This window comes from Nyctibius grandis, chromosome 2 (assembly GCF_013368605.1).
Source record: "Nyctibius grandis isolate bNycGra1 chromosome 2, bNycGra1.pri, whole genome shotgun sequence".
Lineage (NCBI taxonomy): Eukaryota > Metazoa > Chordata > Aves > Nyctibiiformes > Nyctibiidae > Nyctibius > Nyctibius grandis.
The window spans coordinates 12,506,645-12,533,332 of NC_090659.1; the positions used below are offsets into that span (position 1 = coordinate 12,506,645).

Sequence of the window (26,688 nt, forward strand, 5' to 3'; positions counted from 1 at the left end):
TGTGGGAGATTGAAACACGAAATAAAAAAGGACTAGTTGCACTGTGCAAATAGTTGCTGTGCAATGAGCATTGCACTGTGCTTTGAATATAACAACCACCGAATATAACAACCATCTAGTGGCCAGATTTCTTTTTTCTCCAGGGATTTTGATCTATTTCCTGTAGAAGCAAATTTTTTTGTGTCACATCCATGCATTTCCCATCACTTTGTAAGCTGAAGAAGAAATCCAGTCTGCCAAAATTAATTAGCTAGAATTCTCCTACGTAGGAGACCATGTAGGAGTGTGTAGACCTTAGAGGAGTGTTTGTCACCAAATGAACGTGTCTATGCTAGTTCAAAATGCGCTTCAAGCTATGTCTGAAATACTTCTCTGTTCAAATGAGTTACTCCTTCTCGTGGGTGGAATGAAGAATCTTGTCCTTCATCTTAATTTGTATACACTTGGTTCATGACAGAGTAACTTAGTCATATAAAAGAATGCAGATATCACCTCCCTTCTACACCATGCGAAGCTGTTGTGAGCCAGGGAGGTGTACAGCTAACAGACTAGTAAAACCAGGCCTGTGATGTCTACCAAAACAATCAGGTTGGAAACTCTGCAGAGTCAAGTTAAAAGTCTAATTTGGCTATTTGTATGGGTTCTTAATCATACATGTACAAGTTGACATTAAAGAGACTTAATTACATTTCTCAACTCATCCATCTAAATGAACAATGCTTTGTTGAGCTTTTTTTTTTTAATAAATATCCTCCCATTATATAGCAACTGAATATTCCTATTTTACCTTGGCTTTTGTGTGTAGGAGAGGCACTCTGAAAACGAATTATATCCAGTATTAATTAAACTACATATCTAGGAAGGACAGCAGGACAATTCTTCTTTATAGTTTTATAATTAGATATATCTGTACATGAAAAAACCTCAGCCATTTGACATTTTTACTTCAATTTTAAATCTATCTTCACATCTGTGAGAGTGACCAACAATTGGCTCCTATATTTTATAAACTGGTATGTGTGAAAAATGAGCTTTTGTGAAATTGAGTTTTAGAAATACTTGGAAAATGGCAAGAAACAATGCACGGGGAAAAAGGAAATGGGGAACAAAACATAGAGAAAATGATAAAGATTTTTGGCATCTGATGAAAAGGGAGATAGAAATGCCTAAGAAATATGAATCTGAACATGAAAGTCCTGCTGAATCCTAAAAATGATGTGCTGTACGTTAGATCATAATTTTCTGTCTCTGTTTATGTCTCTCGCCTTGTTAATCCCCCTACATATACCACATTTGATGTGTTTTCTTGGTGCTTCTCTTCCTTCCTAATATCCCATATGAGCTAGCAAACTTACCGTGGCTTCCCCTGAAGCCCGTGAGGCTGGGGTACCCATGTTTCGTGCCATGAGCAGTTTGCAGAGAGTTACCATCAGTCCAGCCAGAGCAGTGCAGTACGGCGCTCTCTTGGCACGCACACTAGCCAGCACGTGTATCAGCACCGTGCCGTCCTGAGGCCATGATGCTGCCTGCGGTTCCCGGGCCCCTCTGCACTGTGTAAACATGCCCACCATCTTCAGTGATCTCGGCTGGTGGCTCTGATGCAGAACCACAAAACTCAGAAGCCACCTTTTGCTCTCGGCTGTCTGCAGTAACCACGGAAAGGTGTTACCTCTGCCTTGGATTCATAGAATCATAGAATCATAGAATGGTTTGGATTGGAACGGACCTTAAAGATCATCTAGTTCCAACCCCCCTGCCACAGGCAGGGTCAGCTTTCCACTAGACCAGGTTGCTCAAAGCGTCATCCAACCTGGTCTTAAACACTGCCAGGGAGGGAGCATCCACAACTCCTCTGGGCAACCTGTGCCAGTGTCTCACCACCCTCACAGGAAAGAATTTCTTTCTAATATCTAATCTAAATCTACCCTCTTTCAGTTTAAAAGCGTTACCCCTCGTCCTATCACTACATGCCCTTGTAAAAAGTCCCTCTCCAGCTTTCCTGTAGGCCCCCTTCAGGTACTGGAAGGCTGTTCGAAGGTCTCCCCGGAGCCTTCTCTTCTCCAGGCTGAAGAGCCCCAACTCTCTCAGCGTGTCTTCATAGGAGAGGTGCTCCAGCCCTCTGGTCATCTTCATGGCCCTCCTCTGGACTTGCTCCAACAGCTCCATGTCCTTCTTATGTTGCAGGCCCCAGAGCTGAGATTCAGCAGAAGGCCACCAAACCTGAAGGTGTTGTGAACTGAATGCTCTGAACAAAATGAACCAGAATTTTCCCACTGAAGCTTTCTGCTTGGAAATGGGAGAAGTCACATGTTTACTTCATCCATCACACAGGTACCCTGTTATGCATAACACTTGCATTTATCCCTTGAACAAAGCAGGTTATCCACCCTGTCAGTCCAGGGACGAGGACAGAGACAGCCTGGCAAATTGCGCTGAGGTTGTTCAAGGCACAACCCCTCCAGCTGTCTGTCCCGTCCCTGCTCCAGCTGGCCTGGCAGGTGGAGCACCTACGTGTGTCTCAGCCCAGTCTGCTGCCTTAGCACAAACCAGCTCTCGGCAGCACTTCAAAGAAAACTGCTGGACTTTGCATCTGAGGCATGTACACACAGCCCCAGCTGCCTGCTTTTCTGCGGGGAGGTTTTCCCCTGGCAAACAAGCGGTAACGAATTGTGGAGGGCCTAGAAGCAGAAGAAAGAAAAAGTGTCTCAAGCCACCAGTCATTTCTGTCATGAGTATCCAGAGACTTTTTTCCATGGTATTGCAGAAATCAGTCCTTCGCCCCATTTAAATAACTACGACAGGAGGCTATTACAAACATTCTAAACAGAAATAAAAAATATGTGGTTTGCAAGCACCGAAGATTACAAATAAATATTTTGCAAAGCTGACCGTAATTATGCAAAGTAACATTTATGCGAGGAGTGGCACCACCTAAATGGCAACATAACGTATGCACACATTCAGAAAAGAGTCTTTTCAGACAAGGTATTGCCACCACCCTGGAATAGATCGAGTCTTCAATTACAAGTCAATCTAACCTAGCAAAAAGAATTCTTTTATGTTAGGAGTGATTCTCTCATTTTTTACTAGTAACTGTATTCTTTCTGCTATGCAGTCTCAAAAGAGTAAAGTGGCATTATAGGAGAAGGTAGAATTACTGCCAGTATGAACACTGTATGTGGCAACATGACAGCAGTTCTGCTGCAGCTTTCCTTGTGGCAAGGTAAGAAAACTAAAATTAGATGTTTCAGATTTTACCAAAGCTGGTTTATAGCTAGAGTTTGTTAATTTCTCACTTTAAACTCAGAGCCCAGCAGTAAGTTTTCTACTAGCAACAATTCTGATACTTACGGTTTTCTCCCAGTTACCCGCTTTTCTGTGTTTCCTGATTTGTAGAACTGGTCTTGTGGCACTGGGCTGCAGCACTCCGCTGCAGACCCAGGGGAAATGGGGCACTTCCAGCTGCAGCAGTTAGTATCTGCTGTCTGCTCCTGTGCCACAATGCATGTTCTTCACACAGCCTCTCCGGGGAGCTCAACTGAAGTTACAGTACTGTGGCTGAGAGCGCAACTGCCTTGTAGAAGGGATACGAGTTTCTAGGCTGCAAACTCGAAGCTCCCTTACCTAGTTGGTGCAATGAGCTGGCTTCTAACTGCCTGCATTTTGAAAGTTTCCAGAAAGTCCATGAAAGGAGTATCTGATGTGTTGACACTGCTGCAGTAATAGCTGCGTCAGAACCAGAAGGTATTGCAACTTCCTAAGCAGTAATAATAGATGTGCTGATACCATCTACTTCCTCAGTTTGTCTTTTCCTGCTTTGTCTTAAGGTTGTCTGTCTGGCAGGGCTAGAAAAGGGAAGACACTTAAATTTTGAAAGATTTGCAATTGTAAGCAGCTGGGAAGGGAAGGAGTACTAACTCTTGCCAGAGGCAGACTGCTGCCCTGCAGGCTTTTCTGTTCAGTGGGGCAGGCTGAGTGACGAGCTGTGGGTTCTACAGAGAAGGGGGAGTAGTGTGTTTGAAAGGTAAGACTCTCAGTTGGCCTTTAGTAATTCTCCTGGTCATCTGTGAAAGTTGGAGGCATGTGCCTGTCACTAAAGTTATATCATTCATGAATCTAAGTTTAGGTCACTCTAAAAAGCGTAGCAGGCTTTAAGAAGAAAATTTGAATGAATCAGAAGCAGCAACACTGATTCTGAGAAAACAGATGCCTTCATCTAGGACCTTTCCAGATGAGTCCTCAAATCCATGACCGCTTGTGTCAAACTTGACTTGACAGTCCATACAACTGGTCTTTAAGTATGAACCCTAGAGCCAAAGTTTTCCTTCCACTGAATTCCCCTAGCGAAGACCAAACTCTTGTCATTGCGTGAATTAATTGATGTACCCTTTGAATCACAGAACGTTACACAAAGTTGTTTAATATGTGTATTACATTGATCCATGTGTCTTCTCTGTGGAGACCAAAGTCCCCTAGAACAGAAAACAGTTTTAATTCTCTTTTGTCATATATATGAAAGAAAACAAACAAACAAACAGCAACAAAAAATCCCACACCATATAAGATATGTTTACCTGAACTTCTCACCTTATTACAGATGTGTGTTTGGTGGGATGGGGAATTCTGTGTGTCTTGCCCTGTTTGTCTTGCTCTGTCACCATGTACGTGGAACTCATATTTCAAGTACAGCATTGTGATTTCTCTTTGACATGCCATGAAGGTGTGTGTTTGCAAAGGCTCAAGGTGGTGGAGACACCATGATGTGGCCACCTCCCTGGCTGCACGCCGCAGAGCTTCCACGCCAGTCACCTAGCCTGATGCAGAGGGCTGGTTGCCCTCATACTGGTTTTTTTTTCCCCACAGTCCCTCCTTGCTATTGACTATGTCCTTCTACAGTTAACATTTTGCCATCCCTTAGTAGTTCAGCCGTACCATCTCCCAGCCTTGGTTAACAAAAATAGAGCGAGCCCTCCAAATTAGTAGTTCTGCCCCTGTTTTCTGGGTGGACCACTGAACTAAATGTGTGAGACTTCACCTACCTGTAATGCTGACCAGCTACTCTTAAAAAACTTTCTTATCTGTCCCTGCCTTCATGCTTAGATAATCAGTCCCCATCCTGTTCATGCGATGAATAATTTTATTGTCTTCATTTTGTCCCTTTTTGTAATAAATACTTCCCTTAGGTTTTTGCCTTTGGAGTTTTTCTTGCTTCATTGATTCTCTGGAATATTATGTTGAGCTTGTTTTAAACTGCAAAGTATACACGTGTTAACGTCCCTCAATAAACATATATGAACCGCTGTTCAGAGCAGCTCTTGTTGCCAGTTGGTACATGGTGTTTCTGACAAGACCACTGCACCCAAGTTCCCTAAAAGCATTGTCTAACATCACCACCTCAGTCCTGTCTCCATTTTAAGTGATGGACTCTCCCTCCCCTCCTCCAGATTAACCACTGCTTTAACTGTGCAGCAGGGAGTCCTAGCTAGGGCAGCGCTCCCCGCTTTCTGCACACATGTTGACTTTCATGCCAGCAAAGCTTGCCCTGAGAACGGTTTTCCTTGTAATATGTACCGAATGTGCAATAGTGTAACAAGCTGAATAAAGTTTTACCAATGCAATGCTAAAGATCATCAATGAAAGTCCCCACCGAGAAGCAAGTGCCACTGGAGATCATTTGTCAAACAGTGTGACTAATGCAATTTATGATCCCATCTCATCTCATCAGCCTCCCGTTTATCTAATGTGTCACCCTTTAAGTCTTATGTTTCACCCCAGCTGTCCATGTTTTAACATTTAAAGGCTTTGCCTCTGCTGTGCCTGATACTTCAGTAGTGAAGGTCACTAAGCTGACTTTACTATTAGGTGGGTTTCATTTTTATATACCAAACGTGATGAGGAAGAGTCATAGTGAAGTCTGTTGACAAGATCAGCTTTAAATGTTGCATGTATTAAATTACTTTGCTTCCAGTTGGTCATCTCAGCACAAGCAGGACTGGAAATCTCATTAGAACATACAAAGTGACAGATTTTGTGGTGCTAGCTGTACTCTTGGAGCCCAGTATTGTCCTTCATGTGAATACACAGAGAATATAGTCACATATTTATTTGGAGGTTGTCCTACAGCTGTGTCTAGAGCACCCACTGACAACAGCCACACTCTACCCGCAACGCTTCTCTGAGTGGATTAATAGCAATAAGGATGTGACATTTTATAATTAAAAACTTTCTTTTTCTTTCTTTCTGCTAGGTAACCTCCCCTTTATTAATTATTAAAATGTTAACTTTTTAATCACCCAAATGAACACTGGGCTCAGATAGAACAAGTCAAATATGGCAGGTATGTGAAATGGTCTGCAACTGTCAGCATTCTGTAAAATTTAAGTGAAGCCAGCTTGTTGGTTAAAACCATGACAGGAAAAGAAAACAAATACTTTTTTGTTTTCTCAGATGCCTTCTGACTTACAAAAGTGCTATTGTTACAGTCAGTAAATGTGGTCAAACGCCATGGCTCTTTGACCTAACATGGAGAATATATTCTTTTCTGCCAAAAAATATTTTAGAAATAATTATTTTCTACATACAGGTAAAAAGTACAGGACAGCATGAGCCTGACCATGCACATATGTCAGTAATGTTTCACATCTACTTGAATTTTTACATATTACTTCTTACGGTCAGTAATAAGATACACAACAAACTGACACTTATTCAAGAAAATGAAGGATATGTGGTCCCATAACTGGATATAAGAGAGAGAAAACCTCTCAAACAATATAAAATAAGCAAGCGTGCAGTTCATTTTGAAGAAATTACTACACCTACTACTCAGTAGTTTTGTGTGATCCAGACTGCCAAGTATTAGTTTTAAAAAACCTCTGGGCTGAGGGCATGAAAACTTTATGCTATAAAAATGCTGCAAGATCCTATTAAAATCTTAAAGTCTGTTTCGTCCTCTTTTTTTTTTCTTGGAAAAACAAAAGCTGTGATCAAGTCCTGCCATGGAGGCCATGGTCATTTGTGAGGGACTGTCTGATCTTTCCTTGATGTTTCTAAGGGCTGAATACGACGAACCTTGTGCTAATGCCCACCATGTTCTGTAGAAAGCTACCTGTCTGCTGCTGGCTTGACTGAAAATATAGATTTAAGCAAAAAAGCAAAGTCCCACCTAAATTTTTAGACAAACAAATTTTCATCAGTAAAGTTTCTGAAGTGCTGGGGAAGGTATAGTTCTGTATGTGTGATTCCACCCTGGCAGGGCTGAGTGCCTAGAAACGTTCCCTAAAAGGGAAGTGGTGGTATTCCCCAGTTCATCTTCCCTGAGACCACTTGATAGCTATGCTTCACGCACGCTGACGGGAATGAACCAACATGACGCACAGCAGCCTTGGGTGCTTACATTTAAAAATAAAGCCAGCGAGGGAGGCGGTAATGATGTTTGTTCCTTATTTAATCTCCTCGTGTTTAGATACTCTCCCAGGAGATGGAAGATTTGGGTGCCGTGTCCTCCTACACCATCAGGGGTTTCGACATTCCCCTCATTCCAGAGGAGCAGCGAGACAACGAGGTTGTAGACCATGCTGTGATAAGGAAGTGGTGTGGCTGGACGTGAGCAAGAACCATTAAGCTTCAGTTGTGAAACATGAATCCTTATCTAAAGCAGCTTCCCACCCGTTCAAAAGTATCTTCCCAGTCCATAGTAGGGGTAAGATATTAGGCATGTGCCTCTTTCAGCAATTTAGCAAACCAGAGGCTGCTGAATGTTGTAGATCCCAGCTTGCAGCATCCAAGTCCCTTCCATGTGTAGGGCAGGGAGCTTAGGTAAGTAGCTGAGGTGTTTTGATATTACCCTAAGGACTGAATACCTGTAACCTATGTGAAATAATGCACTTCAGTGGTCTGGGTCCTTTCATGTCTCTGTCTTTGCATAGTAGATTATGGGTGACTAGACAGGCATCAAAAAATGACAGAGGCAAAAAATGTGAATTTTGTAGTAGTCCCATCAGCTTTGCCTTCTAGTTTTGTCTGTGCATTACAGGATCCCGATGGAGAGCAACCTTGTTTATCCACATAGACCATCAGATATAAGGTCATTGGCTAACGAAGCAATTGTCTGTCATTATTTAATTAAGGACAAGTGCATGCAGGTACATGACTGCATGTATGGGAAACCTGTCCAGGAAGTATGATTGATAGGCTGTCATCACAGTCAGTGAGCATTTGCTTGAAAGAAAGCAGGAAATGACTGAGAAGATGAATGGAAGACAAGAACGTGACATTTTACTTTGCAGGAAGTTCTGCCATTTGAAAAAATAAATTCAAAGCAAAAATGAAAAAAAAATTGAATTTTCTGCAGAACTGGCTTAATTACTTTGTAATCCAAATGAAGTTGTTTAGACTTGAATATCTGAGCGTTACACGCTTGTGATTCTAAAAATTATGTTTGAGCTGAAATATTTTCAAAATAAACATTGGAAATAATCATCAGGTGAAGTCTGAAACAGAGGGGTGTTAATTATTATTTTACCTAAAAGAAAATTCAGTGGAGATGGTAGTGATTTGTTGTGAAATATGCTCCTTGAAATGAGTTACCTTTTCAATGACAGAAGCATTTTGGGGAAAAGTTCTGAAACTTTTTACTGCTTGATAAATGGTGGATAATGACTGTTGGACGGACTAGTATTCATTGCTGAGCTCTAAATTACCTTCAGCCATATAGGAAAAAACCTTATTGCCTCTCAGGAAAGCTGTGTGAAATATATGATCAATGCGCAAGTGTGGTCAAGAAAGTAAATAAAATGTGGGGATGGCTAAGGTTAAATGTAAGGCACCTGAACCAGGTTCTCAGAGAATCCATAATTTCTGTGGAATTCAGCTGCAGTTACGTGGACTCAGTACTCTCAGACTTTTTATTTTGAATGTAGTAGCATCTCACTTTTAGAAGCTATATGAATAGGCATCAGAAAGCATCAGTCAGAAAACTGGAAGGTGAGGGACCTTCAGTTTTACATACATAAACAATGGAATATGAAGTTGTGTTTTGTACAGCAGCAAAAACTACATTCACATCATTTTAATTTTACTTTTAGATTTTCAAAGGGTGTTCAGATAACAACTGCCCTCTTTTCTGAGTTACAGCCTGGGTTAGTTTTTGTTTTGGTACCTTTGGGGAATAACCAACGTAAGATACTGCAAGCGCAGAAGCAATGTTTGAATGGTTACCAGTGACACAGTATAATCGTAAAATTATGATTTAAAAGGTGTCATGTTTAAAAAGCTTCTTGAGTGTTGTTGTTTTTGTTGCAGGTGGCTAAACTATTTACTGAAAAGCAAAAAGGCCTAAGTGAAAGTGCTCCAAAATGTGTATTATAAATGAGAATCCAGAGAAACTCTTCTCTGGGGTTAATTACGGAAGCTGTGCGTTTGCAGCGTTCACAGCACTTTTTAAAGCAGTGCTTTCTCCTGGCCCATATAGCAGGTTACAAATTGGGGAAAAGAATACCAAGAAGTCCTGACTTGTACTTCCGCAGCTGTAACCAATGCAGCCACAGCATAATTAAAGCCCTAAATAAATGATGCACTTAATTAAAGACAAAAACAAGCCTATTGAAAACGGAGGGAAATAATGAGCTATTTCTTGTTGTACATGATCTCTGTATACAATAAAACATGTGCTAAAATGTTTTGTGGTTGGCTGGTATTTTTTTCTCTTTGCAAAAACGGGAAGACCAGAAGCCTAGTGAGCAGGAACAGGGTTTGCATCCAACAGGCAGTCCACGGCTCAGAAAGGTGCAATCACTTACTGGTTTAAGAAATAATAGGTGAAATGAAACTCAACGACTATCATCGCTGCGCTTGTGTCACCCTCTCTCTTGGGCCAGCACAGCTGTTCATGCAGCCAGTCAGTGAACCATTTTGGGGAACTGATCTAGCAGAAAAAAACAACTGGTTTAGGGGGGAGGGGAGGCTGTGGTTGTATTTCAGGTGGATCTCTTCTCCAGCACTGCTGGTGAGGAGGACATGCAAACAGGGGTAGCCTTGCCAAGGAGACGAAGCAGCTGGAGGCAGAGTTTGTGCAACGCATTGACAAATGTTTAACAACCCAACCCTGTAATATTGTTAAAAGGTGAGGAGCAACTAAGTGGAAATATGATAAACTTCCAGGAGAACATGTATACCTATGCCTTATTCTATTTAAGATATTAAAGGTACATCAAGGTACATTGCCCAACTTGTAACCAACAACAGAAGCAACAGGAAGGGATAAAAAAAAAAAGAGAAATAAATTTCAGCTCTTGAGACTCATAAGCAAATGTCATCATGCAGCCTCTGATCACTTCTCTTTCTGTGCACTAGCACCATCAATAAGACTAGCAAGAAAATGCTTGCAGCTCTGGAAATGTGACAGCTAAATGATCACTGCAGACTAGCAACAGGAGCTTGGAAATTTAAGACTGTGGGCTCTTTGTTAAGGTAGCATGTCTCAGAAACAGTACTTTACAGGTAGGAGATGAGACGACACTGTGTGAGTAAAAAAAGCAAGTCTCCTAGATGGTTCTTTTTGTGCTGTACCAGTGCAGGTGTGGCAGCTTTTGGACCTTGAGTTATCATGCCGAGTTCTCTGCTAGGTTCGCACAAGATTCATCTGGCTCCAGTCAATGGGATTTGAAGGCAGAAAAGGAAGGAGAGGTGAAACTAAGCAATTTCTAGTGAAACGATAGTTCCTCGATATATTATAGACACTAAGGAATACTAATACAACCAAGTCAAGAGCTCTTTCTGAATTGTGGCCCTGACAAAATTGTTAGTGTTTTCTGATGAAGTACGAATTCCAGTCTTGTGCTAAATCTACTTCATACAGAGCTTGTGCTGCAAATGGAACATGAAACCACATTCCACCTGGTTTCCAGCAACTCCATATGTACGACAGAATCATAATTTGCATGGCTATGGCTCAGATTATGTTAGTATTTCAATGATAAATCCCTGTCTCAGGAGTCCATTGCTCAGCCTTTTTTTTTCTTTTATTAAAGAAAGTAAGGCAGGAGAGGAGCCCTTAAAAGTGATAGTTTTGTTGTATCCTGATTTGCGGCGAATTGGACAAAAAGTAACATTTCTTTCCAACACTTGCTGTTTGGTCACATTCTGTCTGGCAAGGAAGCTTTTCTATTGAGTTAAAAGAAACAGAGAAAAGACTTGAAAAAATTATTGCAAGACAGAAGTGTTTTGTTTTGTTTTGTTTTTTAAAAAAAGCTGCATTGAAGCAAGTATTTTCAAAGAATATAAACAATGAATAGCTTTGATGGAAATTATCTAAACACAAATAGTGCAGCATATGTCAAAAACACACAATGTAGAAGCTGTAAAATTCTATGACAAAAAGCATGACTATATATTGGAAGAGGACAGAGAATTTAGTCTAGCACTCTGGCACAGCAATGCAACATAAAACTTTTCTTAAAAAACACCCCAAACTACTACTGTTATCTTTCTTACACGTTGCCATCAATCTGAGCAGCGAGAATTTCTCCTCTTCTCCCCAGAAAAGTAATTTGCAAGTCATTTCTGATTTCATTATATTCTCTGCATAGTTTCTTGCCTTTTCCACAATAAATTCTTTGGGAACCTTAATTTTAAACAATGTCTTGTATATTGCAGCATAAAAGGCAAAAACATTAAAACTGACACAATCTATGAGCAACAAAGCTTAGAAGAGCAAATATTGATCAAATTGCAACATCTCCTGCACAGAAGCTACAGTGAAATAAGGCAGTGTTTGCAGGTTGTCACAAGCTGTGCAAAAATTGGTGTTTTACTTAAAGTCTGAGATCTTGCAGTGATGTTACTACCTGATAATCTCAGCTTTAAAAAGATTCATACTCTACTGTGGGAAGAGGGGGGAATTAAATTACAGAGTTGTAAATGCTAAGGCTCTGTGTCACAGACGAGCAGTAGCCACAATTCATGTCATTGCACTCCAGCTCATGATTTTTAGGTACTTGGGGCTATCGGAACCGTGCTGCTCTCCTCAGCTTTTCCTGCAGACCAAGCTTCATCAGCTTGAGAAACCTCACCGGGACGTCGCTACGATTTGTTGTGCAGGCATCCAAAAGGTGGGGTGGGTTCCTCTGCTGCCCTTCACCTGCTTGAGTTCAGCTGCATTTTGGACGGCCCAGTACCTCGGGGACTTTCCAAGGCTGGCTTTCTGCTGCTTGTGCTGATGCCCAGAGCCGAGTCCCTTCCCTCCCTTCCCTTGACTCCACAGAGCGGGGTGACAGAGGGACAGTCTCTTTCCTAATACCGTTAATCTGTGGTGCCAAAATTCACTATGGGTTGCCAAGACCTGAAACCCTCCCCATACTTTAATCAGCAGTGAAATAGTTAAGGAAGTTCCCGTTTAGTTTGAATGCTGAGTACCAGCACCTCACAGCTCACCCAACTAAACGGAGGCAGGGAGGGGAAGATCTGCAACTTTTAAGTGCCATTTAGTACTAAGGTTTGCTGTGGGTACGAGCAGCCAGCGCTGGAACTGGTCAGAAATTTCCTGCAAAACCCCTGGAAAGCGCTGGGCTCTTGAAGCAGAAATACGCTGACGACTGTCAGACTGGGCCGGCTGCAGGGCAGGCCGCCCTCGCCTCCTCCGCCCCGGGAGAAGCCTGCAGCCGGCCCACGCACCCCGGGACGCGGTGCCGCTCCCCGGCGGGAGTGGGGGGCTCTCGGCTTCGCCGCCGCCCTGGCCAGAACGCGGCTCCCCAGAGGCTGGCCGCTGCGGGAAGGGGGGGAAGCTTCGCCGTCCCTTGAGACGCAGCGCGGTGGGGCTGCCCCTGCGAGGGGCGGAGGGAAGCCTGCACCCGGCAGAGCGGCCCGGGGCGCCCAGGGGCTCGGCGGGGCCGGGCTGCTCCCCCTGGAGCCAAGGCCAGGCCGGCGCTGTCCCGCGAAGGGGGGTGTGCCGCCACCAAGATGGAGGCGGCCGCTGTAAATACCGCGGGGAAGGGGCAGGGCAACGGCGGCGGCGAGCGAGGGGGGTCGGGGGCAGCCGCTGCGGGGGGCTCCGCCCGGGGCAGGTGCGCAGGGCGGCGCCGCCGGGGAGCCGCTGCCGGGCGGTGGTGGCGGCAGCGGCGCGGGCTGAGCCGAGGGCGGGGCCGGCGGCGCGCTCGGCGCTCCGGGCACGCTGGGTGGCGGCGGCGGGGGCGGCCGCGCTGGGAGTGATAGCGCGGCCTGAGCGGATCCGCGCTGCCCCATGGCGGCCGCCCGCCTCGGCGGCCCGCCCGCCTCGCGGTGACTCGCGCTCCCCCTCCCGCCCCTCCTCCTCCTCCTCCGCCACCGCCTCCTCCTGCTCCGCTCGCCCAGCCAGGGCCCGGCCCAGCCGCTGCCGCACGGCGCCGCCGCCGCCCGCCGAGCCCGGGGCGCAGCTGGGAGCCGCGCGGGGGCCATGACGGTGGAGCAGAACGTGCTGCAGCCTGGCGGCGCCGCCAAGGTGAGACACCGGCCCGGCCCGGCCCGGCCCGGCCCGGCCCGCCGCTCTGCGCCGCAGGGCGGGGGTCCCGCCCGCTGCGCCAGGGCCCGGCCTCGGAGCCGGCTGCGCGCCCCTCGCCGCGTCCCTGCCCGCCGGCCTCACCCGGGCCTGGCCCCCACCCCTTCCCGGACCGCTCCTTTCCTGCGTGGCTCCGGCGGCTGCCCCCGCACCCAGCCCCCGCCCCGCCGGCAACTTTCCCCCCTGCAACGCCTCGCCATGCTCCCGCCGCGTCCCGGGCCCGTGGGAAGCTTCTCCCGGCCGAGGGGGTCCCGGCCTTCCCCGCGCTGCGGCCTCTCCTGGCCCCCGCCACTTCAGCCCCCGGCTGGGGCCAGGGCGACCGCGAAGCCGCCGGCGGGGCGCGGCGGGGCTGGGCGCTGTGCTGGGGCGCGGCCAGGCAGCGGGGACCGCCGTCAGCCCGGCCCCGGATCAGCTTCCCGCCCTGGGCCGGGCCCTTCCCCCGGCGCCCCGCGGCTCGGGGCAGACCCGCCGCTCCACCCGAGCGGGCAGCCCCGGGCTGGGAGGGCGCCGGGCCGCGGGCGGGCGGGCGGGCCTGTTGCACTTGCAGGGCTGCCAGGCAGAGCAGCGGGGTGTCGGTGAGGCCCGTGGGGTCCTGGCCGAGCCCCCGGCGTGAGCCCTGGGCCGGGGGGGAGATGCTGCACATGCACGGCGTGACCCTGCCGCGCCGGCATCCCCGCTTGCTCCAAGGGAACGCTATTTCCAGCGTGTGACACACGGCTCGCCGTGACACGCTCTTGCTGGAGGAAAAAAAGTGCTGGATTTAGGGACTCGTATTAACGTGCATCACGAAATGGGGTTAAGTGAGTGACAGCGTTTATGAATCTTACTGCGCACCAGGAGTTGCTGGAAAATGTTTCCTTGTCAAAGAAAAAAAAGCTGACACCTTCTACAGCTCTTCTTTGCTTTAAGTGAGCTGAACTGGCAAGAGAAAAAGAAACCTAAAATTAAATCGCAGTGCTTTTTGAATTCACAGAATGGTTGGGATTGGAAGGGACCTCTGGAGATCACACAGTCCAACGGCCTGCCAAAGCAGGTTCCCCAGGAGCACGTTGCATAGGGTCACGTCCAGGCGGGTTTTGCATATCTCCAGAGAAGGAGACTCCACAGCCTCCCTGGGCAGCCTGTGCCAGTGCTCTGTCACAGTAAAGAAATTTTTTCTCATATTTAAATGGAACTTCCTGTGTTTCAGTTTGTTCCCATTGCCCCTTGTCCTGTCGCTGAATTATTTTATTTTTTAAAGGTAACTGTTGCTGTTTAATGCAACTGTTCTGCTTAGTTGTGATTGCCTCCTCTTCCCTGACTTTTTTTAATGGCATGTGATGCTTTTATAAGAGGATAAAGGTATATTTGCTTTGGTATAGTCGGTGTGGGAGTTGTAAGAGTGGACAGTGAGAATGCAGTGATTAAGGTATGATTGGTTAAAGTGATACAACTTACATTGAAGAAGCTCATTCGGAGGGAGAGGCGTGCCTCGCCAGAGCCTGTCATAGTTGGAAGTAGTTAGCTCTGATATTGGCCACTTCAGCAGGAAGGCAAGGGCTGAATGGACTAATACTGTCTCTTCATTCCTCAGTCGGTGGTGTTTTCAGTTGGGGTGTGCTAGCAGGCTAATGTAGCAGAGTTTTGCTGCCAGGTCCCATGCTATGTGTGTGTCTTCTGTGTTCAACAGCTTCGTTTGTTGCTGCTGTGCACCTGACACCTTTCATGTGCAAGGTTATCTTTTATAAAATCGGTTGTTGATGGTTTACTTAAATATGACTTATTTTATTGGATACTGTGTTATGTAATACATGGTAAACACTGGTCAGAGCTGCCTGTTTGCACCTTCTGTCAACAGTACCGAAGAAGAAATGTTACAGTTTTCGGCTAAACTACTGCTTGTAGGTCAGTAGTTCAGGATTACTTTAGTTTCAAATTGATAAACTTAGAGGGTGGTTGGGGATTGATTGTGATAGATCACCTGGTAATCCATACTGCAGTAAAAATGAAATTAGCAGTAATTCTAAAGTTGTAGTCAGCATCTATGGGTCATGGTTACTTGCCTAAGTATCTAGAGAAACTGTATAAAATAAGGTTGTTTTCATGACAGGGATTTTCTTTTTTTATTTCTGTTGAATCATCTGATTATTGTATTATTTGAGGCTCCTTGTTACGTCCTTTATCCCTAATTGCACGCTGCAGGGGGAAGGCCAATCTTGAGAATATTTTGCAAAAACGTATTATTTGACTTCAAAGTGAGCATCTGGTTGCTTAGTGAGACTAATGAATAGCTAATTGGATGACAAACTTTAACATTGTTCAGCTTATTTGCATATAAGAAGAAAAATTGTGAAGGTACAGTGGACTGATGCATGGTAGAAAGGTGGAGAGGTTACCGTACCACTAACTCATTGTCTTCCCTCAAAAGAAGAAAATACCATGCTCCACAACTAATGAGAGTTTGTTCTGGAGACCTCAAAGTTTGTCATGATTGTTTTCTCTTAGTGTGAAGAAACCACATACAAGCAGAAATATATTGGATTTCCAAGAGATGCTTGAGTCATCAGCATACCTTATTCAGAACTGCGGTTCCCAACATTGTTCATCAGATGTTTTCTTACTGTCATACAGGAAGTATGTGTCAAACTTCAGCAGTACTTGGACATGTAGGTTTGTGTTAATAAATGCTCTAACTACAAACAGCCCATTTCCCACTGAAGCTATCTTTAGTTTATTGTGTAGTTAAAGCATCTGGATCGGCTCAAAAGAAATTTTTTCTGTCGTGTTTACTGGTCATCTTGACTCCTAGTTAAAACTTGTAATTTGTCTCCTGAAGCAAATAATTAATCACGTTACTCTCGTTGCTCACAGCTGTTGTGTGCTTCTCTAACATTGTTGGGTGTCCGTAGGTTATCTGTAATGTTCATGTTAAGACTAAAGCATGTGAATAAAGGTAAGTGGCCTGGGAAGTTAAAAAAAAAAAGAAGTAGCTTCTGGTTTTGCCCTGTCTGTAGTTCCGACCAGTAAAATACTTTTTGTCAGGCATTTAGCTGCTGAAGAGCTAAGGCATGTGTGTTGCAGGATTCCCCATACTCCAGGCAGTCCTACGCCGCTGCCGTGGGGGCAGCTTGTGCTGGTGCATGTGTACATTATTTTTTTTTTTTCCCCCTCCTGGAGGAACACTGTCCCAGGCTGCCCCTCGTGTGCGCAGACCCTTCCCTCGGCCAGCGTCCCTTACACAGTGGGTTCAGCGGTGGGCGTGGGTGGATGGTGCTTTTTCTAGTAATTGGAAGAAATGATGTGGAGAGGTCCTACATATTTCAGCAGTGTGTCAGCTCTAACTAATAATTATCGTGATGGTCATCTTGGAACATCAGATTGAAGAAGCTGCGTTTTAAAGGGTGACACTTAGCTGGCCTCTCAGCAATGTGTATTGTCAAGTTCTGCTGCTTCTGGAGAGAGATGGAGTCTTGGTTGGTGCATGGATTTAAAGTCTCTTTTATCTGTCCTTTGGTTTCCCACACCCACTGTTATTTCAGACCTGTGATTCAGCAGCATTTTGGCAGTGTAATCACAGGAATAGTAGAAGGTGTGTCAGCTCAGCTTGGTTTGGGGTTTTGTTTTTTTTTTTTTTTTTGAAAGAAGCACAAACCTTTAAGGATATTTACCATTTGAAATAATGCATGGCATTAAGCAAGGTCTAATACTACTTAATTCTTCTCCCTTGCTCTTTTCTGGGGTACTAAGGAGAAAATTGTACTAGCTCGTGTGTGTTTCTGCTCTGCTTGTCCTGTGTATTTGATGTACTTATTACTGAAAGACTTAGCTAATAATATGGTACTGACCGTTTCTTTTCTGAAAGCAATAGCCACTGACTTCTTAGTACTGCAGTAATGGTTCGTACGGAAGATGATACAGTCGTAGGTCTCCAACAATTGAAATAGGGATGTTCATGCAGTCCTGAATGGCAGGAGGTGTTCTCAAAGAATATCCATTGAGGACTTGGTATGCGAGGAAGGTATTTTGGGAGTTGTGCTTGGTAGTTTTTCTGCCCCCCATCTCGGTAGGTGGCAACCTTCCAAGGATACAACTTGTAAAATCTTTGTGTTTTAATCACAGTATCACAGAATCACAGAATGTTAGTCAGTTGAGTTCAGGGTTTCCTCACCGAGCATTTGCCCTCTGGATCTGAGAGGCCGCAGGCTACTGCTCTCATCACGCGGCCAGAGTTGCTCTTGCCTGTGACCAACACGCAGGTGTCCGCCTTTAGCTGCACCCTGGCTCCTGTAGTGAGGATGGGTTACATAGCCAGCCCAGTCGTGGGGAGGTGTGTTTGGACTGTGTGACAGGCGGCCTCCTTGCACAGGGGGCTTGAATATGAGAGGTTATACCTGCTACGGCTGGTATTGAAAGCTTTGTTACCTCTTTTGGCCAGGATGAGCAGAATAACCAGACTGGTTTACTGGAAGTCTTTGTACCAACTGCTAAGTAATTAGTAAGAATTATTTGAAGTGCTATGGAGTCACACTTTTAGATATACACATCTTGTTATGTATTAAAAAGAATCATTAAAGTTCATATTGTGTGTAGCTACACCTTCTGTATAGACTGTTTGTATTTTCTGAAAGCTACAGCAAGGTGCAAAGGTCAATGATTCAAAGTAATTTTGAAAACCCTTGTCAGACTGGTATCACAGAATCACAGAATGTTAGGGATTGGAAGGGACCTCGAAAGATCATCTAGTCCAATCCCCCTGCCAGAGCAGGGTTGCCTAGACCATATCACACAGGAACGCGTCCAGGCGGGTTTTGAATGTCTCCAGAGAAGGAGACTCCACAACCTCTCTGGGCAGCCTGTTCCAGAATGCCTTCTGATTTTGTGACTGTTCTGATGGGTGTTGGTGGGAAGGGGGGTGTGTGTGGTTGGGTGGGTGGTGGCTTTCTTTTGGTAGCTATGCAATCTTGCTTTTTTGGTATATGCTATGAATCTACTCCTCTCTGAAATGTTTAATAGTCATTTAAAACCTGTTTCATTCTTGAAAAACTTTCACAGAAGTTCAGTAACGATTTCAATTGTGGTAGCACGAGTTTACAACCATAGTACTATCATTAGCATCTGTCAAAAGTAATGTCTTTATGTATCTTTTGGTCCACACCTTGGAAAAAAAAGTACTGCTTCAGAATATTAAAACGTAAGGTTTATACATTTTTCTGTTATTTAAAAATAACTTTAATACTTCATAAAAAATATTTTTAGCATAACCCTGTATCTATAACTACTAGGAACAGCAGCTACAAAAGAAGACAAAACCCGTCAGCTTCTATAAAAAGGTCAAAAAGCAAATTACCCATGTCTCAAAATAGAAAAATACTTAACATTTTTAAAAGTGCTTTGTAAAGGTAAGTGGGAGGATAGCTGAACAGTTGCTTTCTTGCACTCTTATTCCTGAAAAGATATGTTAAGGCAGGAAGTAACATCTCTTTAATCCTGTGAATTCAGTTCATGGACTTATCTAACTAATGATGAATGAAAGATATAATTTCCATTCTGGTTTTGGCTAAATCTTCTTTTATTCCTGGCTGAAGAACCCACCCAAGTGTCAACAGTTTGATTATTCAGTCCATGAAAAGCTGGCTCCATAACTTCAGTGATGTGAATGGTTGGGTTGAGGGACACCCTGGATGCTGGGGACCGGTGCAGTGGCCGAGTTGTTAAATTGACCGGATGCCTCAGCTGAGCTGGAGGCTGCCTTTTCAGGCTGGGCTGAAATCTTTGCAGAACTAGCTGGCAGGTGTTTAACCCTCCCATGTCGCCTATGCCAGGAATCGTTTGGGCTGCTGCATCGGTCACCCCCTTACAGCCATTGCTGGCAGTGCTAGTGATGGAGGGATTATCAAGGCGCCCAGGGGTACGCCCAGGGTTCCTTCCTGTTTTACTGCTCTTCACTTTGTGTAGTGAAGATGCTGATTTGCAATTCCCAGCTGGTCATCTGGCAGAAGCTGAGTGCCAAACGTGACATTCCTGATATTCCTTAGAATAAAAAGTAAACAGAAAGCTTAAGAGCGGTGTCTTCACTTACATGTTTTCATGTAGGAATAAATTCCCTTAAAAGCCTGACTTTTTGGTTTTGTTTGTTTGGCTTTTGTTTTTTTGGTTGTGTGAGGTTTTTTTTCCCCTGTTGTTATTGACTTGTACATGTTATGGAACAGAGCTCTTAAAAATCTGAGGAGGTGTGTGAGGGCCTGCACTGAGACAGGAAAGTCTTTCCTACTTTCACTGAGTAGGAAAGATACATGTGTGGGAGCAGCTTTTCTGGGAAGCAAAAGTATCGTGAGTGCTTTCACTTTCTAGCTCTTTTCTGATAACCAGAGTGATTATGTAAAGGTGGGGCAGGGTGCATTGAGTCACGAGGAAGGTTTGTGTGTGTATATGTGTGTGTGTGGGGTTTTGTGCTTGACTTTGTTTTGGTGTGGTGGTTTGGTTTTGTGTTTGTTTTGTTTTGTTTTTGTTTTTTTTTAAGATGGACATGTTAAACTTCCCCATGAAAACCCAGTGACTAGTTACCGACATGATGGTCTTTACTCAGCAGGTAGACAGACTGTTCAGCTTCTCACCAGGGGGCTGTTAACTCATAGCATCACGATGTGAATAGCGAGCCAGAGTATTAGGTGAGTAATGTAGGAGAGGCTGTTGTGACAACATATTTCAAAATGATCTTATGAATTCAGGGTAGACTTCAGTCTTTTTTTTCCCTCTTAGGAAATAAAGACTGCTTCTGTTAGCTGATGATTACACTTCGTCAGCTGGGGTGCTGTTAAAGAAGTCAATATCTACCAAGAGTAGAAAATATTTGACTGGAGTGAATGTTAGTTTAACCAAGTTCAGTGAAACTAATATAACTTGCATGTGACTTCTGCCAGAGAGGTAATGTGTGACAGGTGGAGTGGTAACTCTTTCCCTTCACTTCAGGACTGTGGTATGTGCAACGTTCTGGTTAATGGGTGGTCAGGTATAATTAATAGGGGAAAACTAGTACTGTGAGTAACAATAGTTAGTTCCCTGTAAAACTATGTAAAGCTGAAACTTTTCTGATAAATTATTCATTTTTTTATTGTTTAAAAAAAGGGAGAAAATACAGTGACAAAGTATCTAAAGCTGTGAGGCTGAAGTAAAGATGAGGTGGTGAGATGCTTTACTGCTGAATAGGATAGCGGGGGCATGCCTTGCATAATGGTGCAAGCTGAGGCTTTATGCCAAGTAAGTGGAAATACTTTTTCCCGTTTCCTGCATCAGGTTGGCAAAAATGGCATCTCTTGCTGTTTTCTGTGAATGCTTACAACTTGTAATTTGGCAACAATGCATTCTGAAAAGCGCGTGTCAGATTTTTTAGTGTTACCTGACCTTAATGCTGTGCTGAATATAAATGTTGTCGTTAGCTGTATTGTGCCAACACACCTCACCCGAGCTTGCAGGTAGAATGGAGAGCAGCCGTAGTGTGTGCTGTGGTCGAGTACAATCGCTATCTAAAATGTTGCTTTCTTACAGCATTAAAATTTCCACTCTCTCATTGTATGGCAGGCTTTAGATCTCTTTACCACTAGATTTCTTTAGGACTTCAAAATTTTCAGTACACTAAGGGGTCTGCATACCATCAATGGAAAATTTTCAAGAAATTTCTTTTTGAGTAACCCTGTCCATACCACTTTCCTGCTCTGTGTTACCATCCCAGTTTTCAGAAGTGAGTAAAGGGAATGTAAGTCTGTCTTTTTGCAGCGGGTTATACCTCCCTGCCTGGGTGTCAGGTTGAGTGCACTGATCTGTGATCTGGGGCGGCAGAGGTGTTGTGCTGCCTTCTGCTGATAGCTGCAGGGCTCTGTCTTCTGGTAGAGGTGCAGTTTTAACGCACTGAACTACTTAGTGGTTTTCCTGGTGAATGTGGTGCAGAATCTGTGGTTTTGGGCTTTAACATAAATGAGATATTAAGCAACATTTTGAGTCAATATTGTGATTCCCGTGAAGTGCTATGAAGGAAGAATTGGGTCCTAAGATGGTGTAAAGGACAGGTTGACACAAAATGCTGTGAACAGGACACTGTGATAACTTCAGTCATCTGTGGCAGGCTTTGTCAGTTGTTGTGTATTTATTTATGGACTGGTTTTCCGTGTATTTAGTAACATCATTAATTCCAAGCATTTGAAAATCACAATGAAAATATTTAATCTATTTAGATGTAGACTCATGTAATTTAAGAAGGCATTGCTTTTTGTTTTTCAGTTAGGTTTTGTAGTTTTCATTCTTTTGAAAATATCATTAGCTACATACTTTTGCTTTTCTTTGCCATAATGGGTGAAATTCAGGAGCATATTGAAAACCATCAGCGTGAGAGTTTTCCTGAAACCTGATGTTGCCTGATGATGGGACTTTTAACAGAAACAGCATTGTTGTGAGAGGTGGCAACACTGAGTGTCCACAGTTTCAATGTAGCTCTTGGAAGTAAGGACGTTGGAGAAGTGGAATCCAAAGAACATGTGATGTGGAACAGCTTGAAGGCAGGAGTGTAGCTATGTTAACTTTGGAAACAACACCTGACACAGATTTGTTTAGGTAAAACAGTTTTTAAGGCAGCAGAAAAATTGGTATGCAAATTCTGATAGTTTTTATTCTGAGATGCACAGCTTTGACTTGATGCTTTTGTTTATAGTAGGTTTCTGAATTATTTTAACTGGTAGATTCTTGCTGAAAAAAATTATACCCTGCACAACATTTCTTTTAAAATGTTTCTGTTATCAACTAATTGGCAACAGTCAAGCTTATCAAAGTTTAGGTGTCAAGCAAATGCAGACTGTGCTTAAAATATCCTTGACTAAAGCTTTTTTTAGCCATCAGGTGAAAGCATATTTTTAAGCTTTACATTAAGCACATGTAGACAGAATAATATATTTAATGAAAGCTTTTCAGAGAGGCATTAGTGTTTTCGAGGCATGATCCGTAGCTACTTAATTGACCCTTGTGTCTTACCTTGGTCTAGGCAAAATTCATGGAAATAAATGCATGTGATACAATGGCATTATATGCCTCTGTGGCTCCTTCCTAGCAATTGACATGTCATCATTTCACTAGTGTTGTACCCCATAATCCAGAGGGCTCCCTTTAATTAAAACAGGATGTTCACTTGACATTAGGGTCTGAGTCTGAGATGTAAAAGTTTTGGATTGTGAATTGCATAGCTATATTTAGTGCCATCTATTACTTTTGGTGAATAGTAAATGCTAGGCTTGAGTTTGTGTGTGGTTTCTGTGATAGCTGTTCTTCTCACAGCTGTATGACTGCAAGAAAAGTCAGATGCCTGGGCTGAAAATTTAGCCTTATTCTCAAACCAAAAATGACTCTTTCTGAACTTCAATAAAATTCCAATTAAAAAAAAAAAATCATTTTGAGAAGTTGAATTTAGCTGTGTTTTTACTGGGATTAAGCCAGAAAAAAAAGTGCTACGTGGAGGTTGAAAATACTGTTCATTTACATTCAGGTGTATGCTTTGAGAGTGCTTTAAAGTAAGCAGCTGGGAAAGGCTGGGTGTGCACAGGCACGTGGCGTTCTTCGTTCTTTTGAGAAGAGGAGGAGATGGTGAGAACAGACTCCTACTCCACTTTCCTTTTGTGTTCAGTTTCATTTTATTCTCCTGAAAGCTGCTTTGAAAAAGAAATTTCTCCTGGGACCACAGCTGTTGGAGGTGTGTGTTTTTTTTTTTTTTTTTAACACTTTCCAAAGTGCATAGGTATAAATGGCCTGGTTAGAGGATTGAATGCTGTGTATTTCATTGTATCCCAGAAATATTATGTTAGGATTGAGAAAAAGTTTCTATATTTTGCAGGCTTTGTTTTGGTACAGAATCATGGGAAAAGATATAAGAGAAGGTTTCTAAGCTTGAAAATATGTCTGTGGGGTTTTTTTGGTTTGTTTTTTTGTTTTTTGTTTTTTAAGCTAAATTAGTTGTGCCTGTTGATAAAAAATGTCTCTGCACATGAGTGTGTAGAACAGAGAGGAGGAAGTTTCCTCAGAAGTATAAAAGTTACTCTTCTCCCAGGTAACAAGTGATAGGACGAGAGGAAACAGCCTCAAGTTGCGCCAGGGGAGGTTTAGATTGTTATGAGGAAAAATTTCTTCACTGAAAGGGTTATCAAGCATTGAAACGGGCTGCCCAGGGAAGTGGTGGAGTCACCATCTCTGGAGGTATTTAAAAGATGTGTAGATGTGGTGCTTAGGGATATGGATTAGTGGTGGACTTGTTAGTGCTAGGTTAATGGTTGGACTCGATGATCTTAAAGGTCCTTTCCAACCAAAATGATTCTATGATTCTGTGAAATAGCTTTTGGACAGCTTGCAAAGTTGTTTCCCTTCTTGGTATTACCTACTTTCCCGTTCATCAGCTGCTTTTCTTCAAATTCTGCTCGTGTCTGTGATGTAACTTCTCACCTGTTTGAGGGCCATACTCTTTTAGTTTAGAGGCTTTCCCACTACCATTTTCTTTTCTTATATTAGAACCTTTTGATTTTTTGGTAGCAGCAATCAGCAAGCTTTTTTTAATTCAGGCACCTAAGCTTGTAACTTTTTTTTTTTAAATGGGGTACTAGAATGAAGACTTCTCTTTCTCTCTGTATTCCTGTACTTGTTTGAAAATTAAAAAATAACCCAACATCTTACTGGCAACTTTTAAAAGTTCCCTCTAGTCTTGCATGTGTTTTATGGGACTTGGTGCTGAAAGCCACAGAACATCTGGACCATAATTGTCCCCTTGCCTGAAGCCGACTGGACTGCTTTTTTGGGTACAGTCTCCTGATCTACTGGGTAACCTCTGGATTTATTGATGGTAAAGATGGGCAGATTTTCCCATCATCACCAGTTCCAACTCTTGCTAACTTGGCATGTTGCCTGGAAGCTTTTTCTGGGGCTGATTTAAAGAAGACTGGTAAATGTGCCACCTACTTCCTAGTGCTGAGTGTGGGTGTGTGTGCCGTGTACAGACTCTGCTGCATTGTTAAAGACCAGGGAAGGAGTTTGCAGCTGCCTGCTGTCCCCAGCAAAGGTGCGTGAGACTCTGTTGCTTTGTGACCTTACTGAGGAGGAAAGGGTTGAAAATATTACTATTGGAGTTTATTGTCTCTGTTGTTTGATGGGGAGTGTGTTAGCGTAATGCTGCTGCTAGGAAGGCAGCACAGAATTTTATTTTTTTCTGTTTCAATGTATTTTTAAAAAATGTGAACTCCTTAGAGGAGTCTTTCATGCTCCTGTTACTCAAGTCAGCCTGTGAAGTTTCAGCTAGGTATGCAGTGATGAAGGGTGGCAGAAAGTCACTGTTAATGATATTGCCACACCACCACGAAGACAGGGGAGACTGATAGGGCTAAATTATAACAAACAGCGGTTATAAACCACAATTTTCATAATTTTCTTGAGCCCATGTCCTCATGTATTAGAATATAACACGTTCAGCTTTCTGTGGGAGCTGAGGCAAATGTTAGTTTCAAAATCAGGTAATTCAAAGTCCATTAAAAAAAAACAAACAGAGATTCTGAAGATTGCTTTTCTAGTTTCTCCTTGAAAGAAAACAGCGTAGAAAATTTCGGTTGCCCTCTGTGGAGTGCACTGCTGAATTCACTCTTTCTTTAATTGTGAGGTAGTAAAATTATTTGCTGATCCTTGGTACAGATTTCAACACATCTTTAAATACTGTAGTGTCTCTGTCTTATTTTATGCTCATTTTAATTCTAATGTCATCTGCATCCGTTGAGGTTATTACCTAATGAAAACGAAAGCTGCTCGCTGACCTTCATGGGCCGACAGTGCATGGTGTTGCCGTGGCCTCTCTGCAGGGACGCAGCCCGTGCCAGCGGCTTCCCGGTGCTTGACCCAGGAGAGGCTGTCTCGCTGGGGAAGACAGAACTGCTGTCAGAAACATGTCACCTTGCAGGCAACCTGTTAAATACTGCCTTGGATTTTAGGTGACTTAATGTTATCTCATAGTATCATTCTTCTGCAGACTTTATATATCTATTTATTTGTTTTCCCCCCTCAAGCTACCAATGTGTGTCTCTTCACAGGATTTATTTTTAAATTATTAGCAGGGGGCAGGATAAACTATTGAGTAATTTTACTGAATGCTGCAAATAACGGTGCCTGACTTTTCTGATGGAATTTCATCTTGTAATGCACCTCGGACTAAAAGTTGGGGGGGGGGGGATGGGATCCATGGAGGCTACAGGATGAGTTCACCTCTGGAAGACCCCACTGCAGTGGGGTGGAGGTGCTCCCCTCTGCTCTTTTTCCCCAGCCCCCTGTGTCTTCTCACCTAATTTCTTTTGGCCCTGGAGGTGGGCAGCAGCAGGCAGCGCGACTGGGAGCTGCGTGCCCGCTGGGCGAGCTGCTGGGGAGCCCAGGGTGCTGCCGAGGGTGTTGGGGAGCCCCGGGCCTGGGCCGAGAAGCTGGGGGTGTTGCTCTCCAGAGACAGGAGGGCGGGCTTGCCTGGGTACGTGCACACTGTGATCACAAGGCCTGTTTCTTTAGGAAGTCAGGTTAGTGATTTTTTTTTTTTAATCAGACTAAATGGAAAAGCCTTTATTGAAAGGTTTTCTGTTAAGCTGTTTTTTCTTTCTATTCAAACTGGACAGCTGAGTTCTTTGCCCAGATGTGTCCCTGCTATTGAATACTGTGTACTCTTTGTAGCAGAGACCTGTCTTAAAAAGTGCAATTTGACTTCTATTTAGGATTTCCATGCTCTACTATTCTGAATTTTGTGTGGAAAAATTGTTTGTGAAATTTTCCTTGGTTTCGCTTGCCTACTGCCCACAGTGGAGTTGTTTGAGGTGAGGTGGGATCATTCATACTTGCGCCATTAACAGTTGCAGTAAATGAGATCTTTCTGGCTGTGAACATTAAACCAGGGAGCGGAAGGCAGCGTACGGGGTGTCAGCCCGTGCAGGCGTGGGCCTGGGTGTGCGCATTCACTTGTGTGGCTGCAGCTGTGACCGCTGAGGGACATCGGGAGCATCCGATCCCTGCAGCCACGCTGTTGCTGTATGAATTTTATATTCACCTCTTGTTGGAGTAAGTTTTCTGCAATAGTGCCTAAGTAGGACAAGGACTGTGGGAGGCTTTTTTCCCCCCTCAGTTTCTCTCACTGG

At 44.0% G+C, this 26,688-nt stretch overlaps 1 protein-coding gene across 3 annotated transcripts in view; it reads left to right on the forward strand.

Annotated features, from left to right (window-relative positions):
• The first annotated feature begins 13,231 nt into the window (after positions 1-13,231).
• Positions 13,232-26,688, forward strand: part of USP25 (ubiquitin specific peptidase 25) — a 95,786-nt gene continuing 82,329 nt past the window's right edge. For 2 of the 3 annotated variants that reach the window (XM_068425510.1, XM_068425511.1), the window contains exon 1: positions 13,232-13,474. In XM_068425510.1, the coding sequence (XP_068281611.1) occupies positions 13,430-13,474 (45 nt within the window). In that variant the 5' untranslated portion in view covers positions 13,232-13,429. The remainder of the gene's footprint in view (positions 13,475-26,688) is intronic. The other variant, XM_068425509.1, reaches the window with a different exon arrangement.